Below are 22,867 nucleotides of genomic sequence, written 5' to 3' on the forward strand. Positions count from 1 at the left end.
TGGAGTAGAGGAGTGGACCGGCGAAAGGAAGTAGCCCACTCGAAAGTCTCTGGAAAAGGTGAAATGTTTTTGTTATAAAGCAACGAAGTGAATGAACTTTAAAAAGTGTGATGATCAACATTGACCCCGGCAAAAGGGGAAGTGAAAAGTGAATATTTAACTCTTGTGCTTATAATATTGAGCTACTTAGACCAAGAAACACTGGGGCAAATAACACAAGAGTGCGAGCTGAAGGGAAAGTGGAAGTGGTCCTGAGGAGCTATATAGTAAAAGCCTTGCACATTCGAAAGTCTTTGACACCAGGAAAAGGTCTGACCCCGACTGAGGGAGACCGTAAGTGTGATAAGTTAGGGGAAGGGAACCCGTAACGAAAGTGAATAAAGCTTGGGGAAGGTAACCCCTACAAGTGTTATCAGGAGGTCCGAGACCGATCGAGGCAGACCTGTGAACTTCTGATTGAACTTTTTATTGACTTTAACGTGGAAGGACAGGCGGGCCTCGATCCACGTTTTGAGATGCTTTGTTTTCAGAATCTGATCCAGAGTGCGTTATCTTGTCTACCGGGACCGCCTTACTCCATGCTCTCCAACGTGGGGAGGAAAGCCACGTTGGTTCTTTATATTCTCTCATTGATTTTACTTTGCATACATATTCCCCTGGGCACGCTTTTTGTAAGAGATAGGGCAGGCATTCTATTTTGTTAGTATAGGCCATTTTGAATTTGACAGAGAATGGCTAGGGCTGTGTTTTCTTTATTATTTGATGGTAGAGATTACTCCCATCTTAGCTATAGGGCAAAGTAGGAGTTTTTCCAGACCCCTGAGAATTGAATAAAGGTTTTATGAATTGTACCTTTTTGTGTCTGTCATACTTGTGATACCATGCTCCCTTACAGTTGTGTGCTGCAAAAGTCAAAGACGGATGTCACAAAATTTGGAGGGAAGCATTACTCCAAGAGAAAGGTATAAAAAGAAATACAAAAGGATCCCAAAAATAGGGTTCAGTGGGGAAAAAGGTTCCCACTCACTCAAGAACACAGACCAAAAATCCAGTAGTTCAGCAGAAAGTGCTGTGTGACTTGCATGTAAAGGGGATTTCACATAAAAATGAAAATGCACCCAACACAATGTACATTAAACAACATCAGCTGATGCATTTCGGACATAGTCCGTCCTCAGGGCGATCTTCGTGGGTCCACTCTTCTGTGTACTCTTCACTCAAAACTGCATCAGCTTCCACCAACTTGTCTCTAGGCACATATAGAAGTAACCAAAAATCCCAAGCGGGCCGGCACAAGGCGTGTGCAGCAAGCGCGGCTGCACTTGGCTACACGCCTACTAGGGTCCCGGCCGAGGCAGCCGTTGACTCCCTCTTATTGGCTACAGCATGGGCAGTGTGCTCAGAGTCCATAAGCTAGCTGCAGTCAACTCTGAGCACACAGGCGGCACACGCTGCAGCCTGCATGATGACAGGGAAGATTGCTGGCAAATCTTTTTCAAAAAGCGACTGTCCCTACAGGTTTCTTTTGTTTCTTCTTGTCAACTGTCAACCTCCTGCTGCAACTCTGGGGAGACAAACACCACCCCACCGAACAGTGCCCCAATAGGTGCTGGGGGCCTCATGAGCATTGCTGATCACTTTCTTTCTTTTTTTTTTTAAATGTGTTTATTTTAAACTGGCATGTTATGGCAATACAAAGCTTAATCACTTTCGACATGTAGCATACAGTAATACCATTTGACGCTCCTCCCACCCCACCCTACCCTTCGGTCTCAAGTTCCTTCTTCACTTCCCTTTAGGGGGTCGCCATGACGTATAGTTCTCCTGGCCAGTCGGGGCTTGAAAGTCAGGGCTGGGAACCTTTGGTCAAACTCCAATACCGGACCCCAGATGTTGCGAAAGCGATGCAGGGTGCCTGCTCCGACAGCCGTCACCTTCTCGGCGATCAGGATGTCCCAGACTTTTATCCACCAGAAAGGCATGAGAGGGCCTTCCGTCGTTTTCCAGGTGCGGGCTATCATGTTCCTACCCGCAAGTAGGCATTGTGACAATAGTTTGGCCTTGGGGCCAGACCTGGGGTAGATCCCGGGGATCAGTGCTCCAATGAGGATACGTTCGGAGGCCAAGGGCAGTCGCACCTGAGTGATGTCCGCTATCATTGCCAGGCATTGTTTCCAAAAGGCTTGGGCCTTGGGGCAGGACCACCACATGTGGAAGAAGGAGCCTTTTTGGCCGCACTGCCTCCAGCATTGAGGGTTGATCGTGGAGTTCATGTGGTGGAGTCTTAGGGGAGGGTAGTACCACCGAAGGAGGATCTTGTAGGCGCACTCTCTATTTGTGATGCATGATGAGGAGGTGTGAGCCCGGGACCAGATGTCAACCCACTGTTGGTCCTCAACCGGATGGCCCAGGTCCGCCTCCCATAGGGCCATATACCAGGTCTTGGAGGTTAGGAAGTCTGTTTGCAGGCGCTTGTTTAGAGTGGAGATTTTTCCTCAGGGCGGGAGCTCCTTAAGGGTCAATTCGATGGCTGTTGGGGGACGAGTAGCCGCCTGGCGAGTCTGTGGATGAGTGCACCAGTAGTGTAGCTGGGTATATGTAAACCTATCTCGTTCCTGGATCCCAAAGAGTTCTTTGCAGTGCTCAAAGGTGCAGGGTTGGCCCCCTTCAAAAGGTTGACCCAGGGTCTCTAGGCCTCCTGCAATCCAGGCCTCAAATTCCAGGGAGACAGACCAGGAGAGAAGGTCGGGTTCATGAACACTGGGGAAAGAGGGCTGAGCCCTGTTGGGATCCTCTTCTGTCTCAAAGCCTTGTCCCACACCGTAATGGTGTGTTTGGTGGATGCCAGGAGATTCTGCCACTGTCGCCGTTCCGGAGGGGAGACATGTGGGAGAAAGTGTAGCGGGAGGGGCAATTGCGCTTGTTCGAGGTCTACCCATCTGGGGCAGTTGGTGAGGACTTGCCATGATTGGATACAAGTCAGCGACCCCGAGCCCAAACAATTTCGCGTTGCCCAGCATCGTGGATTTAGGGATCCTGGGCTTTCCCCCTCCAAATAAACGGCAGCATTTTCTTCTGTAAGCGTCGAAGGGCAGGGACCGGCACCGGAAGTGTGGAGCATGCATACAGAAATCTCGGTAGTAAGTTCATCTTGCAGGCTGTAATACGGCCCATCAGTGACATCTCCTGTGTCGCCCAGCGTCTCAAATCTGCCTCCAAGTTTGTAAATAATGTGGGAAAATTAGCCCGATAAGTCTCGCTTGGACTGGCTGGGATCTGAACTCCCAAGTAGCTAATTGCTTTGGTCGACCATTGTATTGGGCACAGCGGAACCAGGGCTTCTCGGGCTTCTCGGGTCAAGCCCACTCCCATGGCGACTGATTTCCGGTAGTTGACTGTGAAGCCTGTGACCCTGCCATAGCTCGTTATCTCAGCCAGGGCTTGAGGGAGGGAGGAGCGGGGTTACGTGATAGTCAGGAGGACATCATCTGCATAGAGGGCCAGCTTGTGATGCGCCGGGCCTGATTGAAAGCATTCGACTGCAGGGTTCAACCTGATCCGCTGGGCAAACGGTTCCATAATTAAAGCGAAGAGAAGTGGTGACAGCGGGCCTCCTTGTCGGTTCCGCAAGTTAGGCTGATGGAGGAGGAGAGGTTGCCGTTAACTCTAAGAAGGGCTTTGGGGGCTTTGTAATTTGCCAGCGTCATGGTGCAGAACTCCGGGCCAAATCCAAAAACCTCCAGGGGTGAGCCTCATGAAAGTCCAATCCACTTTGTCAAAAGCCTTGGTCGTGTCCAGGGCCAAGAGCACCAGCTCCCGGGAATCCCGGGAGGCGAGTTCCACCAGATCCAAGGCTCTTCGAATGTTGTCAGCTGTGGAGCGGTGTCTGAGGAAGCCACTTTGATCTGCACTGATTATCTCCGGCAAAAATGGAGACAGACGGGACACCAGGATTTTAGAGTAAATATTGGCATCTAAGTTGAGCAGGGCGATGGGTCTATATGATGCATGGTTCTTCGGATAGGCCCCAGGTTTAGGTAGTAGGACCGTAATTGACTCCTGCATGGACGGGGTTACAGTGCCCGTGGTCCTGAACGAGTTAAACAACTTTACCAAAGGTGCTAATAGTTGGGGTTTGAAAATCTTGTAGAACCTGGTTGTATAGCCATCAGGGCCAGGGGCTCGGGATTTAAGAGCTTTTATTGCCTCGTCCACATCTTCGTCAGTGATCGGCGCCTCCAGAGAGTCACAGGCTGTTCTTTTTAGCCGGGGAAGCGCTGCACTCCGTAAGTATTCCTTCTGTTCCTCCATGTCCCGCGCTGGAGCGGTCATCACATGAGTCAGGTGGGCCGCAGCAAGCTGCAATTTGTACTGGTCAGCGTAATAGACCTTGCCTCGTTGGTCACGCAGGCCCACAATTGGATTGTTCCTCTTCGCCTTGGCAAGTTTGGCCACTAGTAGCTTATTTGCTTTGTTGTTTTTAGCATAATAAAACTGTTTAACTTTTGCCATTTGGTGGGCAGTGTGTTCAGCATAGTGGGCTTCAATTTTTTTCTGTGCTATCCGGATGCCCCGCTGGGTTTTAGGGGTCCAGCCCTTCTCCTTATGAGTCCTTTCTGCATTTTTAAGATCTTCCTCAAGGCCCTGGCGAGTTTGACGCTTGTCTATGATAGGCCGCTCCTTGCGCAATCAGTTCACCCCACGCTACTGCCTTCATTGTCTCCCAAGTGTTGGCGGTAGAGGTGTCCTCACTAGGGTTCTCCTTAAAGAAGTTGGTGATCGTGGTTGCAATTGCGTCCCTGAGTGGCATCTCATTGAGAATCGGATCATATAGAGTCCATCTCCGGTGTTGGGGGTTAGCTGGTTCCTGCACTCGGATTTCCAGGGTCACCGGAGCATGATCAGACAAGATTCTGGAGCCAATTGTCACATTGTTAGTGAACACAATGATATGTGGGGACACTAGGAGAAGATCTATCCTGGAGAAGTTTCGGTGGACATAAGAATAAAAGGAAAAGTCTCTTTCGGATGGGTGGAGTACTCTCCATGAATCCACCACCCCCAAGGTTCTAAATAGTTGTAGGAGAGCCAGGGCTATGGTGAGGTCTCCAGCACTGGGCGGGTGGGACTTGTCTTTCGAGGGGTCCGGGACCCCTACAATCACTATCTGGCCTTCCAAAAACGGGGAGAGGGTTGTACTCAGGGATTCATAGAACAGCGCCTGGCCTGAGTTGGGTGCGTATACAGAGATTATAGAATAAAGTTGTCCTAGTAATAGGCATTTCACCGCCATGTACCGCCCCTCCGGGCAGTTTATAGAGTCCAGAATCTGAGGGTTCAGGCCCCTCCCAAATAGGATAGCAGTGCCACCCCTCTTGGAGTTCCCAGATGCGAAAAGTTGCTTTAGAAAGTCTCGGGAGCGCAGGCGGCTGTGGTCTGCCGGCAGCAGATGGGTTTCTTGTAGCATAGCCACAGCTGCACCGTCGTTCTGAAGCTTCTGTGGGATAGACATGCGTTTGGCGGGTGAATTTAGTCCCTTGACATTCAGGGAGACGAACCTTAAAGTTCGATGTTCCGGGGCCAGGTCCGGGGAGGTTGACGAGTCCTGGGGGATAGGGGGAGATGTAGAGGAATCAGCCATCATGTTGCGGAGTGTGTAGCCATTCCCCAACCTGCCTGTGGGGTTTTTTCTCGGGCCGCCAACTGGAGGACCGAGTTTTAACTGAGGGTGGCTGACCTTTTGCAGGTCTAATGCCTCCCTTGGCCAACAGGGCCATCGAACAGTGTGTAGCCAACATGGCTAACCTTATGAATAATCTTAGTGGTTTGTACCAAGGACTCGTAGATGAATTGTGCCTTGGAACAGGGCATGGACCGTGGATTAATGCCTGCTGCTTAAAGAATAAAGCTTATCTGTGTTCCTGAGGGTGCAGATCGGATCATGGTACCGGGCTGCGAGCCGGGATCGAGGTGTAAGCTCCATCATGGGGTAGTATCTGGCTATTTCCTCTTCCAGAATCTGGGAACCCTCGACCAAGAGTCTTGTGTGGAATCAGGGGAGGCCACCAGGTTTGAGACAGCCGCTGCTTCGGAGGGCGGGAGAGATGAGGGTTTGGAAGCATCTGGACGTAGGATGTCGGGTGCATGTTCCAGATGGCTAATTTTCCTGAGCGAGCCCTTGTAGGAAAATTGCAAAGCTGTGGGAAAGAGCCATCTGTAGCGGATTTTTTGAGCTTGAAGAAGGGTGGTTAAAGGGCAAAGGGCTCGCCTCTTTTGAAGAGTAAGCAGAGAGAGGTCCTGGAAGATCTGGAGAGAAGTCCCTTGGAATGTAATTTCGTCTTTGGAGAAGCTTATTGCCGAGATGGCTTCCTTCGTAGTAAAGAAGTTCACCCTAGTAATGACGTCGGCGGGGCCATCCGATTCCACTCCGCGTCGGGGGTTCAGCCTCTGGGTGCGATCTAGGAGAAGCAGTGAATCTTCGAGGTCGGGGAGAAGAGTTTGGAAAAAGAGGCCCACATATTCAGCTAACCCCTTGTCTAGAATTGAGGTGGGACCCCCCCGAATGCAGAGGTTGTTGTGCCGGGCCCTATTTTCGAGGTCTTCTTGCTTGTATTCCAGGATGTCGCACCTGTCCTGCAATAGTCCGATTGAGCGTTAGACCTTCATTAGCGCAGAGGCATTATCTTGGATATGATCCTCAGCAACCCCCCTACCCTTTGTTCAACATCTGAGACCTTTTTGTCTGTGCTTTCCAGTTTAGTCGTGAGTTCCGCCATACAAGAGCGGAATTCTGATTTGATATCCGCCATGAATTCACGAATATCTTCTTTGGTCGCCAAAGGTCCCTTGTTATCTAGGGATTCCCGTGAGATAGAGGAGCCGGAATCTTGTTTTTTAGCTTTGTCGGAAGCGGTCAGCAGAGTTGCTATGTCCGAAGACTTGGTGGTCTTTTGTTGCTTGGACATCGCGCTAGTTGTTAGAGGCAGGACAATGGCCGCCGGGAGCGGTGTAGTGGTGAGGAGGAGCAGGACCCTGGGCCGAGGCACCCCAGGAAGAGCTCAGGGAGAAGCGCATGCGAGCTAGGCCTACCTTAAATCTCTCAAGGGGCTCCTGCTGGAGGCTCCCGCCGCCAACCGTGGGGGGGAGGGTCTCTCATCTTCGTTCCAGGAATTGAATCGCCTCTAGGGCTGTTACTTGTGTCCATGAGTCGGAAGATAGGCCCCACCAAGCATCCAGGTGGGCCACTAACGCAGCCGCGTAGATCTCCGTCCGCTCGATGTGTAGCTCTAGGGTGGTGTGGGCCGGGGCGCCCCAGGAGGGAAAGGGAGAGGGTGCACAAAACGGGGCCGATGTATGCGGGGCTCCTTGCCGGTTCCAGGGGGGGCGGCCTCGTCGGCCGATGGAAATAGTCCCCGTTTGTCTGGATATCCGGATGTCCGTCCGTCCCCTCCGGCTCCTCCGGCTCGAGTGCTATGGGGAGGATCGCTTCCAACTCCTGACTGTGGCCGCCATCATACATGCGCCCGCCATCTTGGATTCTCCAAGCCGCAGAGGGGGGGACCGGGATTCAGGCGACGAGTATGGACATAGTGCCCCCTCTCCCAGCTTTCATCTCTGAGCCGCTAGTGCCCCATCGGTTCCGATCCACATAGCTGGCGTCAATGGATCGTATAGGCCACAGGAACCGCACAATTTTAGCTGAAGCAGCAGGCCGTCCACGGGTGGCTTTAGAGGAGCGACTGCATCGCGTCGGCTCCAAGCCACGCCCCCCGATCACTTTCTTTCTTAAAGCAGAGCGTTTAAAGTGGGTGCTGTTAGGCAAAGTTTGTATGCAGTACCCCTTGGGACCACTAGACACAACTAGGACTAAAGGTGTAAGGAAAACCAACCTTTGGTAGAAGTCTGTACTACACAGTTTTGGTAGCATTTCTGAGCAGCCAGGCTTCTCAAGAGGGGAATGCGAGCTGTAATGATGTTACACAGAGGTCTACAATCGCAAGTATTCAAATAGACTCTTACACTCAAGGTTTCTTGGGAAAACCCTTATTAATTTATTTCACAGTCAATTATAAAACATTAACTAGAAGCAGGCAATCCATATCACACAAAAATATACTTCAGTACTTTAAACGGTACGGGTCTGAGGCATTTAAACTACTTTGAAGAAGGAGCAAAATGGCATTCAGAGTTCTTTGAAGTAGGAGCAAAAAGGCATAGGTTAATAAAAAAAATATTAGTTAATCTTAGACAATGAAAATAGTTCGAGTTCGCCACAGGAGCCAATTCAATGCAATAAGTTAGGGCAAAGTCAATGGGCTAAAGTCTTGTATAGGATAAAGCAGTTCTGGTAGTTAAACAGAAAAGTATTTGCCAAAGTTCTCAGGTAGTTTGTAAAAGATTCATATGTTGGGTCACAAGCTGACTAGGCCTGCAAGTTGCAAAGGTTCCAAGCACTTTTGCAGTGAGAGGTAAGTTCACTCGGTTTGGTTTTCACAGTACCTTACTATGAAGAAAAAGATGCAGCTGAATACTTCTGTTCCTGGCAGTTCCTGAAGATCTCGCTGTTCCTGAGCCTCAGTCGTGGGGACAAGAGGGAGGACGTCGGGGGACTCCTGCACTGGGAAAGGTTGCAAAGCTGGAACTGGCAAATCGTCAATTCCTGTAGCTGTAGTCAAGCGCACAAACTGGTGTCCCTCTCCCTGGTTATTCAGTTTCCTGCAGCACTCTGAGGAAAATACAAACAGCTCTGAGAATGGTATCCAGGTGGCTTATGGTTCTAGTTGATTGGTCCCACCAATTCAAAGGGAGAGGTCGTCCTTGCAGGGCTTCTCTGTCGAGATGAACTTGCCAATTCGGACCTGCAGCAGGGCTTCACCGGGCAAAACAACAGTCCAGCAGTTGCAGCAGCCGTCCTCGTCGTCTTTGGTTCTTTCGTTCCAGTGGTCGACTCTGCCTTCCAAGCCAAGAGACTCGCCTTTTATCCAGTTTCCTCCCATTCATTTTAGCCCAGCTGCCACTCACCCAGCAGGGTGGCTGTCCTTGGCGGACATTCAGCCAGCCAATGACGCCAGAGTGCATTTGGGTCTCCTAGGAAACTAAGCACAGGGAGTTTCGGGAACCTCCCTCACTTCCTGCCCACTCCAGACACTCTGGCGCCAGAGGCGGTCTTCAGTCCTGAAGCCCTCCAAAGGCGAAGGAACAAAGGGACCAAACCTGGTATGGCGCGCAGAGACAAATAATAGAAGGACCTTTCCAAAAAGAAATGGTGAAAAAAGAAGACTGGGACCTGTTTAAACAAAGGGGGATCAGACGCCATCTTGAAAAACATGGCTCCTGCAATTTAACGCTACCAGTGTTCACGGTCAGGGAAAATCATGATAGTTTGTTGTAAAACCACTGCCATCAGCCATTTCGAGAGGAAGGGGTAGCATTTGACTGATACATGAGTTTCTAGACACAAGGGATACTAGGTAACCCCTCCAGCACTCTATAGTTAGATAGGGTGTGCTGTGTCTAGGAATTTGAAAAGACTAGTAAAGTCAATTTCCCTTTACTTTCTCTGGGAAACAGTAGTTTATCCCAGAGAAGGTATTTAAACCTTGGGAAAGCCTGGAAAGGTTTCCCTGTGTCACTGTACTGAGGGTGGTGTGTGATACACATGAAAAGATGATGCCTATGGAGTTGTCTAAAACTCCATAACCAAAGGATCACAAGAGTAGAACACATTCAAAATACACGAGAGAGTGGGGAAAAAAAGGCTCACTATCCCCAGGTAAAAAAATCAAGTCCTCAAAATCCAGCAAAGTTGCTGGGGGTCTCTAAGGTGAAGGGAATTAGCACATTTATGAGAATTCTTGCTAACAGTTGCAATTTATTATTGATGGCCTACTTATGAGACCATTTTCGTATTAAGAACTGCAAAGGGGCATTTTTATTTTGAAAGCACATACAAAGCAGCAGTTAGCTGCCTAAAATCTGTGTCGTCCTCCAGCACAATTAAACATATTGCACAAAACCGCTTTAGCTATTTGCCTTATTTCCACGTGTTTGTATGTCCCAAGCCAAAAAAGCGTAAGTAGAATGTAACATTTTCCTCACATTATACGTGAAGCATGCAAGTGAGCCATGAATGTTTACCAAGGATGTGACCAGCGAGGATGTCATCTGGGAGACTGGAGGGGATATTGTCTCTGGTTCTGGCCCTGTACTGATTTTTAGGGCACAAGTTGATACATGTGGGTGGACAGTGTTTGGCCACTTTTTTCATCGGGCGGATGCAACCCCTGTTGTGTGTTTTTTGAGCCTATCATTAAAAAAGTTTGCTTGCTCAAGTGTTCAGCTACTATGATTTCACACCAGGTTGTCGTGTTTCCAATGCAGATGCTTACCCACAAGAACACCTAAAAGTGCCATTAAAGCTCACATCTCATGTTTGGAATTTGCTTTCTTTGGAATATTTAATTATACATTGTTGGGCTTAAAAGGTGGGCACCTTTTTATACTTTGCTAGTGTAGTTATTGGAAATTCTCTTGGATTACCATGTTTTTTGCAGATCTATGTGATTGATTATTGCAACGGCCGAAAATGCAGACAATTTTGTTTAACCCTTTACACCACATATATATGCAGAGGGGAGACCCCCCCCCCCCAGCCCTCTCCCATATTAATATTATATTCTATACCCCCCACATATATATGTGGTGTAAGGGAGGTAAAGAAAAGTCAGCAATTTCGGCCGTCGCAATTGTCAGGTCGACATTTTGGTACGATTCCTGTTTTCGCTGCTGCCTACATACGTACTGGTTATTTTCCTGTGATGTTATGAAATGCAAATTAAGGGGCCCGACACTTAATTTGCTACACCTGGCCCCACAAATCCCAGGGCTAGCCCTGATCCCAAGTGTAAAAGACAAGGGTGATACAAAAGTATCCCCACTGCACTGCAGTGTAAGATGCTGTGTGCACTGTTTTAAAGTTATCCAAACCGGTAAAAAGTCAAAAGGGGAATATAGTTTGAGTACTGATAGTCTGAAGGACTGATCAATTTCCCCATGACAAAATGAGCAAAAGGCCAGGGGAGTGAAGCTGAAGACTTTCCTAACACCACCATCAAATGGCATCAGGGGATCTTAAATGGAGGAACAAAGGAGCAAACTCCACACAGCTTTGTTGGGACTAGAATGCTGAAAATGCAGAAGCAGGTGTCTTGTGGTACAATCTGAAGAGCCTCCAAGTTTATAGAAAGCACTCAGAATGGTGACTGCTGCAGCGGGGTAGCCCAGGATAGAGCTGGTCAGGCCACCAGTGGGTCAAGGGGCACTACCAGAGGCTCAGAAGGCATGGGTCCTTGAGCCAGGGATCAAGACTGGTTGTTCCCACAGGTCCAGGTGTTGAAGCACCAATGTGGGTCTTCTTGAAATCAGGACTGGGACGCATGGCCTCACCAGGACTTGGCTTCAGCCAATGCTGGTGTTAGGGAGAATTCTCATAAATGTGCTAATTCCCTTCACCTTCGAGACCCCCAGCAACTTTGCTGGATTTTGAGGACTTGATTCTTTTACCTGGAAAGTGTGAGCGTTTTCTCTTTCATGTATTTTGATGTGTGTTTTCCTCTTGTGTTCTTTGAATATGGAGTTTTAAGATGACTCCATAGGCATGTTTTCATGTGTTTTACACAGCACCCTCAGTGCAGTGACACAGGGATGTATCTTTAGACTTCCAAAAGGTTTAAATTCCTTCCCTGGGATAAACTACTTTTCACAGAGTATGTAGGTTAAATTGACTTTACTAGTCTTTTTAAATTCCTAGACCCAACACACACCATCTTCCTATAGAGTGCTGGAGGGGTTACCCAGTATCTCCTGTGTCTAGATACTCGTGTAGCAGTCAAATGCTACCCTTTTCTATCGAAATGGCTGGTGGCAGTGGTTTTACAATGAACTACCATGATTTTTCCCGACCACAGAGCTAAAAATCGCAGGAGCCATGTTTTTCAAGATGGCGCCTTAAGCCCCTTTGTTTAAACAGGTCCCGGTATTCTTTTGTCACAGTTTCTTTTTGGAAAGGTCCTTCTAGAGTTTGTCTCTGCGTGCCAAACCAGGTTTGGTCCCTTTGTTTTTCTGCCTTTGGCGGGCTTCAGGACTGAAGACCGCCTCTGGCGTCTGAGTGTCTGGAGTGGGCAGCAAGTGAGGGAGGTGCCCGAAACTCCCTGTGCTTAGTCTACTAGGAGATCCAAATGCACTCTGGCGTGATTGGCTGGCTGACTGTCCGGCAAGGACAGCCACCCTGCTGGGTGAGTGGCAGCTAGGCTGGAATGAATGGGAGAACACTATTTAAAAGGCGATTCTCTTGGACTGGGGAAAGCAGAGTCGACCACTGGAACGAAAGAACTGAAGACTAGCTGGAAGAGGAAGGCTGCTGCAACTTCTGGACCGTTGGTTTGCCCGGTGAAGCCCTGCTGCAGGTCCAAATTGCCAAGTACATCTCGACAGAGAAGCCCCTTCAAGGACGACTTCTTCCCTTGAGATGGTGGGACCAATCAACTCGTAAGCCACCTGGATACCATACTCGGAGCTGGTTAGGATTAACCAGGGGGAAGGACACCAGCTTGTATGCTTGATGAACAGCTACACGAACTGAAGTGACTCCATTTTGTCCGCTTTTTCTGATGAGCCTGTGCAGTGCAGGAGTCCCCCGACGTCCTCCCTCTTGTCCCCATGACTGAGGCTCAGGAACAGTGAGATCTGCAGGAACTGCCCGGAACCAACATTTTTAGCTGCTTCTTTTGCTTCATATTAAGGTACTGTGCCAACCCGATTGAGAGAACGCTTCTCTCGCAGTGAATGTTCGTGGAACTTTCCCAATTTACAGGCCTAATGATCTTGTGACCCAACATATGATTCTTTTTTGTACAAACTACTTCTGAGAACTTTGGCAAAGACTTTACAGTTTACTTCAAGAACTGCTCTTTCCTATCAAAGACACTAGTCCATTGACTTGGTCCCAGGACTATTGAACTGAATCGAGTCCTCAAGTGAACTAAAACTATTTGCACTGCCTAAGAAAGTATTTGTGATCTATTCTGTTAACTTGTGCCTTTTTACTCCCATTAAAAGTAACTGAAATGCCATTTTACTCCTATTTCAGGGGAGCCTAATTTGTTCAGAAACGTATTGGTTTGCTATTGAAGTGTTTGTGTATAGTATCAAGTTTCCTCCTTCTAGTGAATGTTTTCTAAATGATTGTGTAATAAATTAATACGTGTTTTACCAAGAAACCTTGAGTGTAAGTGTCTACTTGAACCAATGTGATTGTAAGACCTCTGTGTAACCTCTTGTACTGCTCACATTCCCTCTTGAGATAAGCCTGGCTGCCCAGCTCACTACCACAAACTGTGTAGTACAGACTTCTACGAAAGGTTGGTTTTTGCTTACACCTGTAGTCCTAATTGTATGTGGTGGTCCCAGAGGGTACTGCATGCAATTCTGCCTAACAGCTGGCTAGCTGCAATGGTCGTCAGCGGTTATAATTCGTAGGGATTTGGCTCTGATGATCTTTCTAATGGCAGCTCTTCTCATTTTATCCAACATCTGGACTGGAAGCTCATCCAGCTCCACCAATGGTAAGGATCTGCACCATTAAAACTGTCCACTCCTGGATATCCACTGGCCACATCTGCCCAGCAACAGACATTCAGGCACATAGCTGTGGACTGGCGCCAGACAGTCCAAGCCCCCACATCCGGGTTTACACAAGAACTGTCTCTTTGCCCGCTGTTAGGCAAGACTGTAACCAGTACCCTTTGGGAGACTACACCAACCTTGCCGTCCTGGCAATAGGTAACCCACTAGTCTGTACTACACAGGTTGGTAGTGTGGCTGAACAGCCAGGCTTGTCTCAAGAGGGGTCAATGTGAGCTGTAGGGTTATCACACAGGGATTCACTGTGAAAAGTATCCAATTAAACACTTCCCCTCAAGGTTTCTTGATTAAACAATTATTTATTAATTTAACAGTCCATTGAATAAGCCTTCTTTACAAGGGAGCAAATATATGTAACACACAAATATACTTCAAAATACACACTCTGTTTCTGTAAATCAGTAGATACCCATTTGGGATGGCACACACACTTCCTTCCTGCACCCTGAGGTGACTTAAATAATTAAGACACTGTGGAGATTGATACATCACTGGCACATTTAGAGCAATACGGAGTTTGGTGTCAAAGAAAAAGTTTCAGGGAATATTAGAAAAGTTAACAAATATTCTTAAACAGGTGAGTACTTTTTGAACCCTCCAATGCAAAACAAATGAACCCTTCCCTGGGGGAAAGGTAAAGCACAAAGTCAGAGGTAAGAAGCGTTTTTCAGGGAGCCAGGACAGCCAATGTTGATCAAGCAAAAGTCTAGGTGAGCTGAAGCACTTCTTGCAGGCAAGTAAAAAGTCTTGCACAAGGTTTTAGAAGTGTTGTAGAAAATGAATCCCTGTAAGACCACAAGCTTGGAGGATTGTGAGGGACAAAGCTGCAAGCAACTCTGCAAAAGCAACAAAGACAAGTCTCAACTGAGAGCTAGTAAGGCAACACAAGAGGTAAGTCCCCTTAGTTTTATAGTATCTTTTGGTTTGAAGAAATTGGTTCCAGCTGGCTTCTGTTCCTGTGTAGGTCTGCAGATCCTGTTGTTCCTGGGCCTTAGTTGTGGGGACAAGAGGGAGGACATCTGGGGACTCCTGCACTACGAATGGAAGGTTGGTGGCAGCAATGGGCAAACTTCAGATCAATGGCACTTCGCAGTTTCAGCTTCTCACGGCCCTCGCAAATAGCACCACCACGGTTCATGGATACCACTATGGACTTTCCTCGCATACGGTATCCAGCACTCTGTTGAGGTTGCTCAGGCTTGGTCACTCCTGCTTCCTGAGAGTCTGGACGATCTTCTTTGAGCTCAGGTCTGACTTAAAGATACTCACTTGATTCTGGTGTTCCTCTCCCTGGCAATCGGTTCCTGCAGCAGCAATGGAAGTGCAGCCAGCTCCGAGAGGATTTCCAGATGAGCTCGTCTTGGGGTCGATTGGTCCCACCAACCTAAAAGGGAGAAGTCGTCCTTTGCAGGGCTCCTCTAGTCGAGGCGAATTCAGCACTGCAGCAGGGCAAATGGATGGTCCAGGAGTTGCAGCAGGCGTCCTCTTCAAGTTCTTCCTCGGTTTATCGTCCGGTGGCCGACTCTGCCTTCCAAGCCAAAAAGCCTTGCCTGTTATGCAGGTTTCTCCCATTCATTCGTAGTCTAGCTGTCAATCACACAGCAGGGTGGCTGTCCTCCAAGGACAGGCAGCCGGCCAATCACCTTTGGATGCATTCCTGTAACCAAGGGGATTAAGCACAGGGAGTTTCGGGCACCTCCATCACTTCCTCCCCCTACCAGACACGTTGGAGCTGGAGGATGGCTTCACCAGTGAATCCCGCAAAAAACAAATTGAACCAACCCAAAGGGACCAAACATGGTTTGGTGCGCAGAATAAATCTCAAGAAGTTCCTTTCCAACAAGAAATTGTGAAAAAAGATCAGTCCATTTTGACAAAATGGGCAATCATGAGTGCCTTACTGCAGCTGCGAATGCAGCCCGTGGTGAAAACACTCAAAAAGTAAACCACTGCCACCAGCCATTAATTGTAGAAAGGGTAACCTAAAAATGTTACATGAGAAACTAGACAAAGGGGATATTAAGTTACCCCTCCAGCACCCTATGGTAAGATAGTTTGTAATGAGTCTAGAAAGTGGCCAAATGCAAGCAAAGTCAATTTCAATTCACTGCTCTTGGAAACAGTAGTTTATCCAAGAGAAGGTATTTAAACCTTTGGGAAAACTGAAAGACTTCCCTGTGCCACTGCACTGAAGGTGCTGTGTGTCGCAATGTAAAGATGATGCCTATGGAGTTTGTCACACTCCAAAGTCAAAAGAAAGTGTCCAAATCACAGAAAAATACATGGGAGAGTGGGAAAAAGGTCTCTCTCTCCAGGTGAGAAATTAAAAGTCCGAAAGTCCAGCAAAAAGAGCTGGGGGGGTCTCTAAGGTAGAGGGAATTGGCTCATTTCTGATAATTTTGCCTAACGCCTGCGAAAGCTGGAGTGTTCCCAGTGAAAGGGCTTCCCATATATGGCAATGCTGGATGTGAGAGGGCAGGAAGAAGTAAAGAACAACATGGCCAAAGGACAGCTGAAAGTCTTGTGGCACAGCCATCTTGGGCTGCTGGTCACCCTTAGTATCGATTTGTGGTAATTGCAAAAGTGCACGGTAAAAAGTTAGAAACATGGCATAAAAATATCTTCTGCCACCAGCTCATCTTGGACGGATTGTAGTTGTAACCCAAAAGTTACAAAAGGATGGGATACAAAGTATCCTAACCACACTTAACTGAAGTGTGATGTGTGGAGTTATACAAATACAAGAAATGCACAAAGAGAGACAGTCTCTCAGTACTGGTAGTCTTATGGACTGATCAGTCTCACAAAAACAAGACCAACGCAAGGTAAGTAGAGCAGAGGGCTTTACATGCCTCGGAAAAATCAGATCAGGAGTCAAAACAAAGCAAAAAGGGGGTTTCCATAGAAGTCTATGGGAGGAAAGCAGCAAAAAGAACATCTTTTCGAACAGACCTGTAGTCTGGTAAACACGGGCGTGTCACCCTATTTTCAGTGTTCCACGACAACATATGTCCAAATGATATTTGCGTAATGTCTGATTTCCACTTAAAAAAAATAAAATGGAAAGCTTTACAATGTAGACTGTAATGATACTTTTTCTGTTTTGTCACAAATATGATGAAATTAGGAACTTTAATATCACCCTTTGGTCCATTAGAGTTAACACTTGTTAACACTTGTACTGAAAATCCTAGCTTGCAGGAGTACAGCTCAGAAATAATTAAAGCACTTTCCGGTAAATCGGATGTTTTTCCAGGTTGTTTTACTGTCAAACTTTTTATTTATTTTTTGCTCTTAGAGCTGTGACCGCATCAAACAGTCGGCTTCTGGAACAAAGCGACGTGTGTTTATAGTGGAGACTATGGGCGGCTACTGTGGCTACCTGGCGACAGCGACTGGCATTGCTGTTGGAGCAGATGCAGCCTACATTTATGAAGACCAGTTTTCTATTCACGACTTGAAGGTAAGCCTGTAATTCAGCATCTGTCATTGACCTGTTGGGAGATCTAGAAGTAAAAATGAAAATGGATTTGAAAATTAAGTCTGATCATTGATTGATACCAACATGCTTTGTAAATCAACAGCGACATTCCATTATATCTGGCCAACCCACCCTCTATTTCTGCAGACTCACACTAGGCTCCCCTCCATCTGACCTCTTGCATCTCTCTAGGTTTGTTCTGGATTCCCCACTGTTGGGGAGAATTTTCATTTTTGTGCTTAATTCTTCAGACCTTAGAAACCCCCAGCTCTCTTGCTGGACTTCAGGACATTTGCATTTTAACCCTGGAGTGAGTGAGCTCTTTTTCTCACTCTCTCGTGTGTTTTAATCTGATTTTGATTGTGTTTCCTTTTTGTTTTTGGAGTCTGACAAACTCCATAGGCATCTACTTTTTGAGTGGTGACACACAGCACCGTCAGTGCAGTGTCACAGATGAATCCTTTAGATTCCTCCTGAAGTTTAAATAGCTTTCCTTGTGAGAACTACTATTCCCAAGAATAGTAAAGAGAAATTGACTTTAATGACTTTGTAGGTCCAGCACACCCCATCTTATATGGAGTGCTGGGGGGTTACTTAGTAGCCACGTTTCCTACTTACTCATGTAACATGTTTTTTATATTACCCTCTCATTGCTTTAAATGGCTGGTGGCAATGGTTTTCCAACCATTGTGCTTTTCTTCCACAGGCTGAATCCTCAGCTGCAGGATAGCTCCTGTGGGTGGCCATTGTGCCAAAATGACCCCGTTCTGCGTTTTTTGCCATTTCTTGTTTGCAAGGTCTTTGTTGTGTTTTACTCTGCGCGCCAAACCAGGTTTGACCCCTTTGTTAGTTTTGCCTTTGGCAGGCTTCAGTACTGAAACCCGCCTCTGGCTCCAGTATGTCTGCAAGGCCAGGAAGTGAGGGAGGTGCCCTAAACTCCCCTGTCCTTAGTCTCCTGGGAAACCTGCATGCATCCAGTCCCGATTGGCTGGCTGGCGGTCCTTGCAGGCCAGCCACCCTGCTGTGTGAGTGACAGCTAGTCTGTGCATAAATGGGAGAAACCTGTATAAAAGGCAAGGTTTCTTGGACTGAAGACAGTCGACCACTGGGAAGAACACCCCGACGAAGAAACTGTGAATGAAGCTTGCTGCATTCTCCTGGACCGTTGTACTACCTGGTGAAGCCCTGCTGCTGTGCTGAACTCCTTTTTCTGATCAACAAGAGAAGCTCCGGAAAGGACTTCTTCCCTTGGGTTAGTGGGACTAACTTACCGAGAGACTAACTTTGCTGGAAGACCTTTGCCAACTGGCTGTAATTCTTTGCTGCTGCTGGAACTGAGTGCCAAGGGTTGAGAAATCCGTAGTCCAGTGTGTTAGGGAGAATTCTCAGAAATGTGCTAATTCCCTTCATCTTAGAGACCCCCAGCAACTTTGCTGGATTTTGAGGACTTGATTCCCCTGTGTCTAAACACTGATGTAGCAGTCAAATGCTACCCTTTTCTATTGAAAAGGCTGGTGGCAATGGTTTTACAACGAACTATCATGATTTTTCCCGACCACATACACTGGTAGCTAAAAATCACAGGAGTTATGTTTTTCAAGGTGGTGCCTTAAGCCCCCTTTGTTTAAACATGTCCTGGCCTTCTTTTTTCACCATTTCTTTTTGGAAAGGTCCTTCTAAGTGTTCATCTTTGCACGCCAAACCAGGTTTGGTCCCTTTGTTCGTATGCCTTTGGCGGGCTTCAGGACTGAAGACCGCCTCTGGCGCCCGAGTGTCTGGGTTGGCCAGGAAGTGAGGGAGGTGCCCGAAACTCCCTGTGCTTAGTCTCCTAGGAGACCCAAATGCACTTTGGCGTGATTGGCTGGCAGACTGTCCGGCAAGGACAGCCATCCTGCTGGGTGAGTGACAGCTAGGCTGGAATGAAATGGAGAAAACTGTTGAAAAGGCGAGTCTTATGACTGGAAGGCAGAGTCGACCACTGGAACGAAAGAACCGAAGACGAGCTGGAAGAGGGCAGCTGCTGCAACCACTGGACCGTTGGTTTGCCCAGTGAAGCCCTGCTGCAGGTCCGAATTGCCAAACTCCATTCGACAGAGAAGCTCCTTCAAGGACGTCTTCTTTTTGAGTTGGTGGGACCAATCAAGTCATAAGACACCTGGATACCATTCTCAAGGCTGGTTGGGATTAACCAGGGAGAGGGACACCAGTTCGTGTTCTTGAAGCTACAGCTACTGGAAACTGAAGTGACTCCATTTTGTTTGCTTTCTTCAACGTTCCCGTGCAGTGCAGGAGTCCCCCCGACGTCCTCCCTCTTGTTCCCACGACTGAGGCTCAGCTACAGCAAGATCTGCAGGACCTGCCGGGAACCACGACTTCAGCAACATTTGTTTTCTTCATACAAAGATACTGTGCCAACCTGATTATGAGAACACCACTCCTGCGGTGAAAGTTCTTGAACCTTTCCCAACTTGCAGGCCTAATCAGCTTGTTACCCCACAAATGATCCTTTTTCGCCTAAACTACTTCTGAGAACTTTTGCAAAGACTTTACTGTTTGATACCAGAACTGCTCTTTCCTATTCAGAACACTAGCACATTGACTTTGGCCTGGCCTATTGACTTGAATTGAACTATAACTATTTGCACTGCCTAGAAAGTATATATAATCTATTCTAGTTACCGTTGTCCTTTTTGCTCACTGCAAAGTAACTGAACTGCCATTTAGCTCCCTTTTCAAGGGAGCTCAAACTGTCTCCAAAACTGTATTGAAGTGTATTTGTCTATAATTTTAAGTTGTCTTCTTCTAGTGAAATGTTATATAAATGATATAAATGATTGTGTAAATGAATTAATCAGTGTTTTACCATGAAATCCTGAGTATATTTGTCTACAGACTTGTACCAAAGGTTGGTCTTGCTTACACCTGTAGTCCTAATTGTGTGTGGTGGTCCCAGAGGGTACTGCATGCAATTCTGCCTAACAGAGTGCAACATCTGTAAGCCGGTCAAAAGCTCCAGGAGTTTCCTGAGGACCCTCCTAAAGCAGGATGACTCACGCTCTAATCACCTCACCAGAATGCTGGACTCAACGAGTGAAGAAAACCCGACCAGTGTCCAAGATCTGCAGTGGTGCTGTTTACCGAACACTGAAACCATGAACTGCTGCTGATCTGAAGAATGCCTGTAGCTGCCGTCGACCTTTGAATTGCTGTGCAGGAGTCCTCCAGACGTCCTCCCTCTTGTCCCCACGACAGAGGCCAAGGAAGACGGGAGCTGCATCAGTGCAACCAGACAGGAGCCTACTGGATCCTCTTCTTCTAACCAAAAAGGTACTGTTCTGACTTGGGGGTACTTACCTCTTTGTCTGTAGTTCTGCTCTTCTCAGTTGAGACTTGCAGTAGCTGCTTTTCTAGAGTTGATTTCAGCTCTAATTTTCGCAAACGTAACAACTTGTGACACCACAGTGATGTTCTACAACAAACTAACTTTGTCCAAGACTTTTTTCTATCTAAGAAGTGCCTCAGCTCCACAGACTTTGCTCCAATTGACTATGGCTGTCCTGGCTCCCTGCAGACTCTTCTGGTCCATTGACTTTGATTCTTACTGTCCCTCATAGGTGATACATTGGTTTCTAACTAATATTGCTGGGAAAGGTTTTTATCTAGACTTCATTGGGAGATTTAAACGTGCTCACATGCTCTGAGAACCTGTTTAACCTTTTTCTTTCCTTTTAACCTTTTCTTTCTGCCAACCTCAGAATTTTGTGCAAAAGTGATATATAAATGCCATTACTGTCCTAGTTAGCGAAGTCACCTCAGGGTGTAGGAAGTGTGTATGAAGCATCTCTAAAGAGTCTCTACTTGCTTTGCCTGGATTCTGAGAAAGTATTTTGAAGTGTATTTTTATTGTTGCACTTTGCCCTTTTTTAAAGAATGCTTATTTAAAACTGACAGTTAAATAATAATTTTACTAGAAAACCTCGAGTGTAAGTGTTATTTGGATACTTTTGGCTTTCCAGTGCCTCAGGTTAGCTTGTTGTATTTTGTATTGACTGTTGAGGCCCCCAGGCTGTGCCTGCAGTCCTGCCCACTCCCCTTGCCTCCGTTTCCTCCCAGCTCTCCCACCTCCCCGATAGGTTAACGCTCCACCTTGCCGTAAACCTTTTGTTGCACCAGCCCCTGAGTGCCTGTTTAGCTTCCCTGCACCTCAGGTGAGCTTGGTGGTGCCCAGACCCTCCTGGGACTTTTTTGCATTTTTGATTGACTGTTGAGGCCCCCAGGCTGTGCCTGCAGCCCTTGCCTCTGCTTTCTCCCCCCCTCCTCTAACCTCTCCCAATAGGTTATTGCTCCACCTTGCTGTAAGTGTGTTGTTGCACCAGCCCCATAGCGCCTGTTCAGCTTCCCAGCGCCTGTTGAGCTTGGTGGTGCACAGACCCTCCTGGGCCTTGCATTTTTGTATTTTGTATTGACAGATGAGGCCCCCATGCTGTGCCTGCAGCCCTGATCGCTCCCCTTGCCTCTCCTTCCTCTCCCTCCCACCTCCCAGCCATCCCACCTCCCCTGACTGGTCAACCCACCTGGACATAAGTGAACATTCCAAGGCAGCCCTCTGCCTGTGCATCCCCTGCGGCTAAGGGCCCCAAGGCAAAGGGTGGCTCCACATCGTGTCTGCAGGGGTCAGCAGGGGAAGCCAGCAGCTAACCGTCAACCAGCAGCAACTAGTACGGTAAGAGGGACCAGGGTGGGGAGTTCAGAAACTTCTCAACCCTGGAAGCCCAGACACTCAGTAAACATACCTATGCCTGTACAATACTGTGATTACTATCCTCTGCCGCCCTCCCCCACTGTGCAGGATTCTCAAATCTGTGTCTAGTCTTGTACTCAAATCTAGCTGTTTAGTCTTGTATTCCTCTTGCACTGTTGGGGGTAGGCCTCTCTCACTGTACAGGATTCTCAAATATGGCTGTGTTCAGTGTTGTACTCTTCTTACACTGTTGGGGGTAGGCCTCTTTACCACTATACAGGATTCTCAAATCTAGCTGTGTTCAGTCTTGTACTCAAATTCTGTTGAGGCTAACTTGACACACATCTAGAGGAGACCATACCGTGATGGTATTGCATCAACTCGCTACTAATACAGCAGAGAACAACATAGATAGCGACCTGAACTGAGCCCTAGACCACCCGACAACCGTATGCCCATTACCCCCAAACTCCGCCAGACAGTGCACCTGTAGGATACACCCAACCCACCGATGGAAGAACAGACGGCACCCAAAAGCACCAAGTTTACCAACACTAGCGGAAACACCAGTACTGCCCTAGCACAAGACATTACAATCAACCACTCGACCGGTTATCTCTGCACCGAATACCAAAATGCCCTGGAACAGGAACGGGCGAAGAGAAAGAACACCAGGTCATGCCACAATGGACATGGATAGACAAAACCAGCTGACCCCAGCAGTAACCGCCTCAAATGCAGGAAACACCCCACCAAAAATCAATATGATCAGAACAAACTTCGAAAGAGAAATCCTTATTTCTCACACCATACCTTGCGACAACCCAGAACCTGGATACCCCAATGACACAGACTCCGAGCCAAGCAAAGAATCGCCCCAGATTGCCAGAAAAAGGGAGCACCCAAGAAGAGTGTGGGAAGACTCCAACCCCACCACCCCATAC

The 22,867-nt window shown here is 47.7% G+C and overlaps 1 protein-coding gene across 1 annotated transcript in view; it reads left to right on the forward strand.

Moving 5' to 3' along the window:
* The window catches only part of PFKL (phosphofructokinase, liver type), a 697,584-nt gene that overhangs the window by 508,474 nt on the left and 166,243 nt on the right, over window positions 1–22,867 (forward strand). The window contains exon 17 of the mRNA XM_069615767.1: window positions 17,000–17,164. Coding sequence (XP_069471868.1) covers window positions 17,000–17,164 — 165 coding nt within the window. The remainder of the gene's footprint in view (window positions 1–16,999; window positions 17,165–22,867) is intronic.

Source organism: Ambystoma mexicanum, chromosome 9 (assembly GCF_040938575.1).
Source record: "Ambystoma mexicanum isolate Mex_15411 chromosome 9, UKY_AmexF1_1, whole genome shotgun sequence".
NCBI lineage: Eukaryota > Metazoa > Chordata > Amphibia > Caudata > Ambystomatidae > Ambystoma > Ambystoma mexicanum.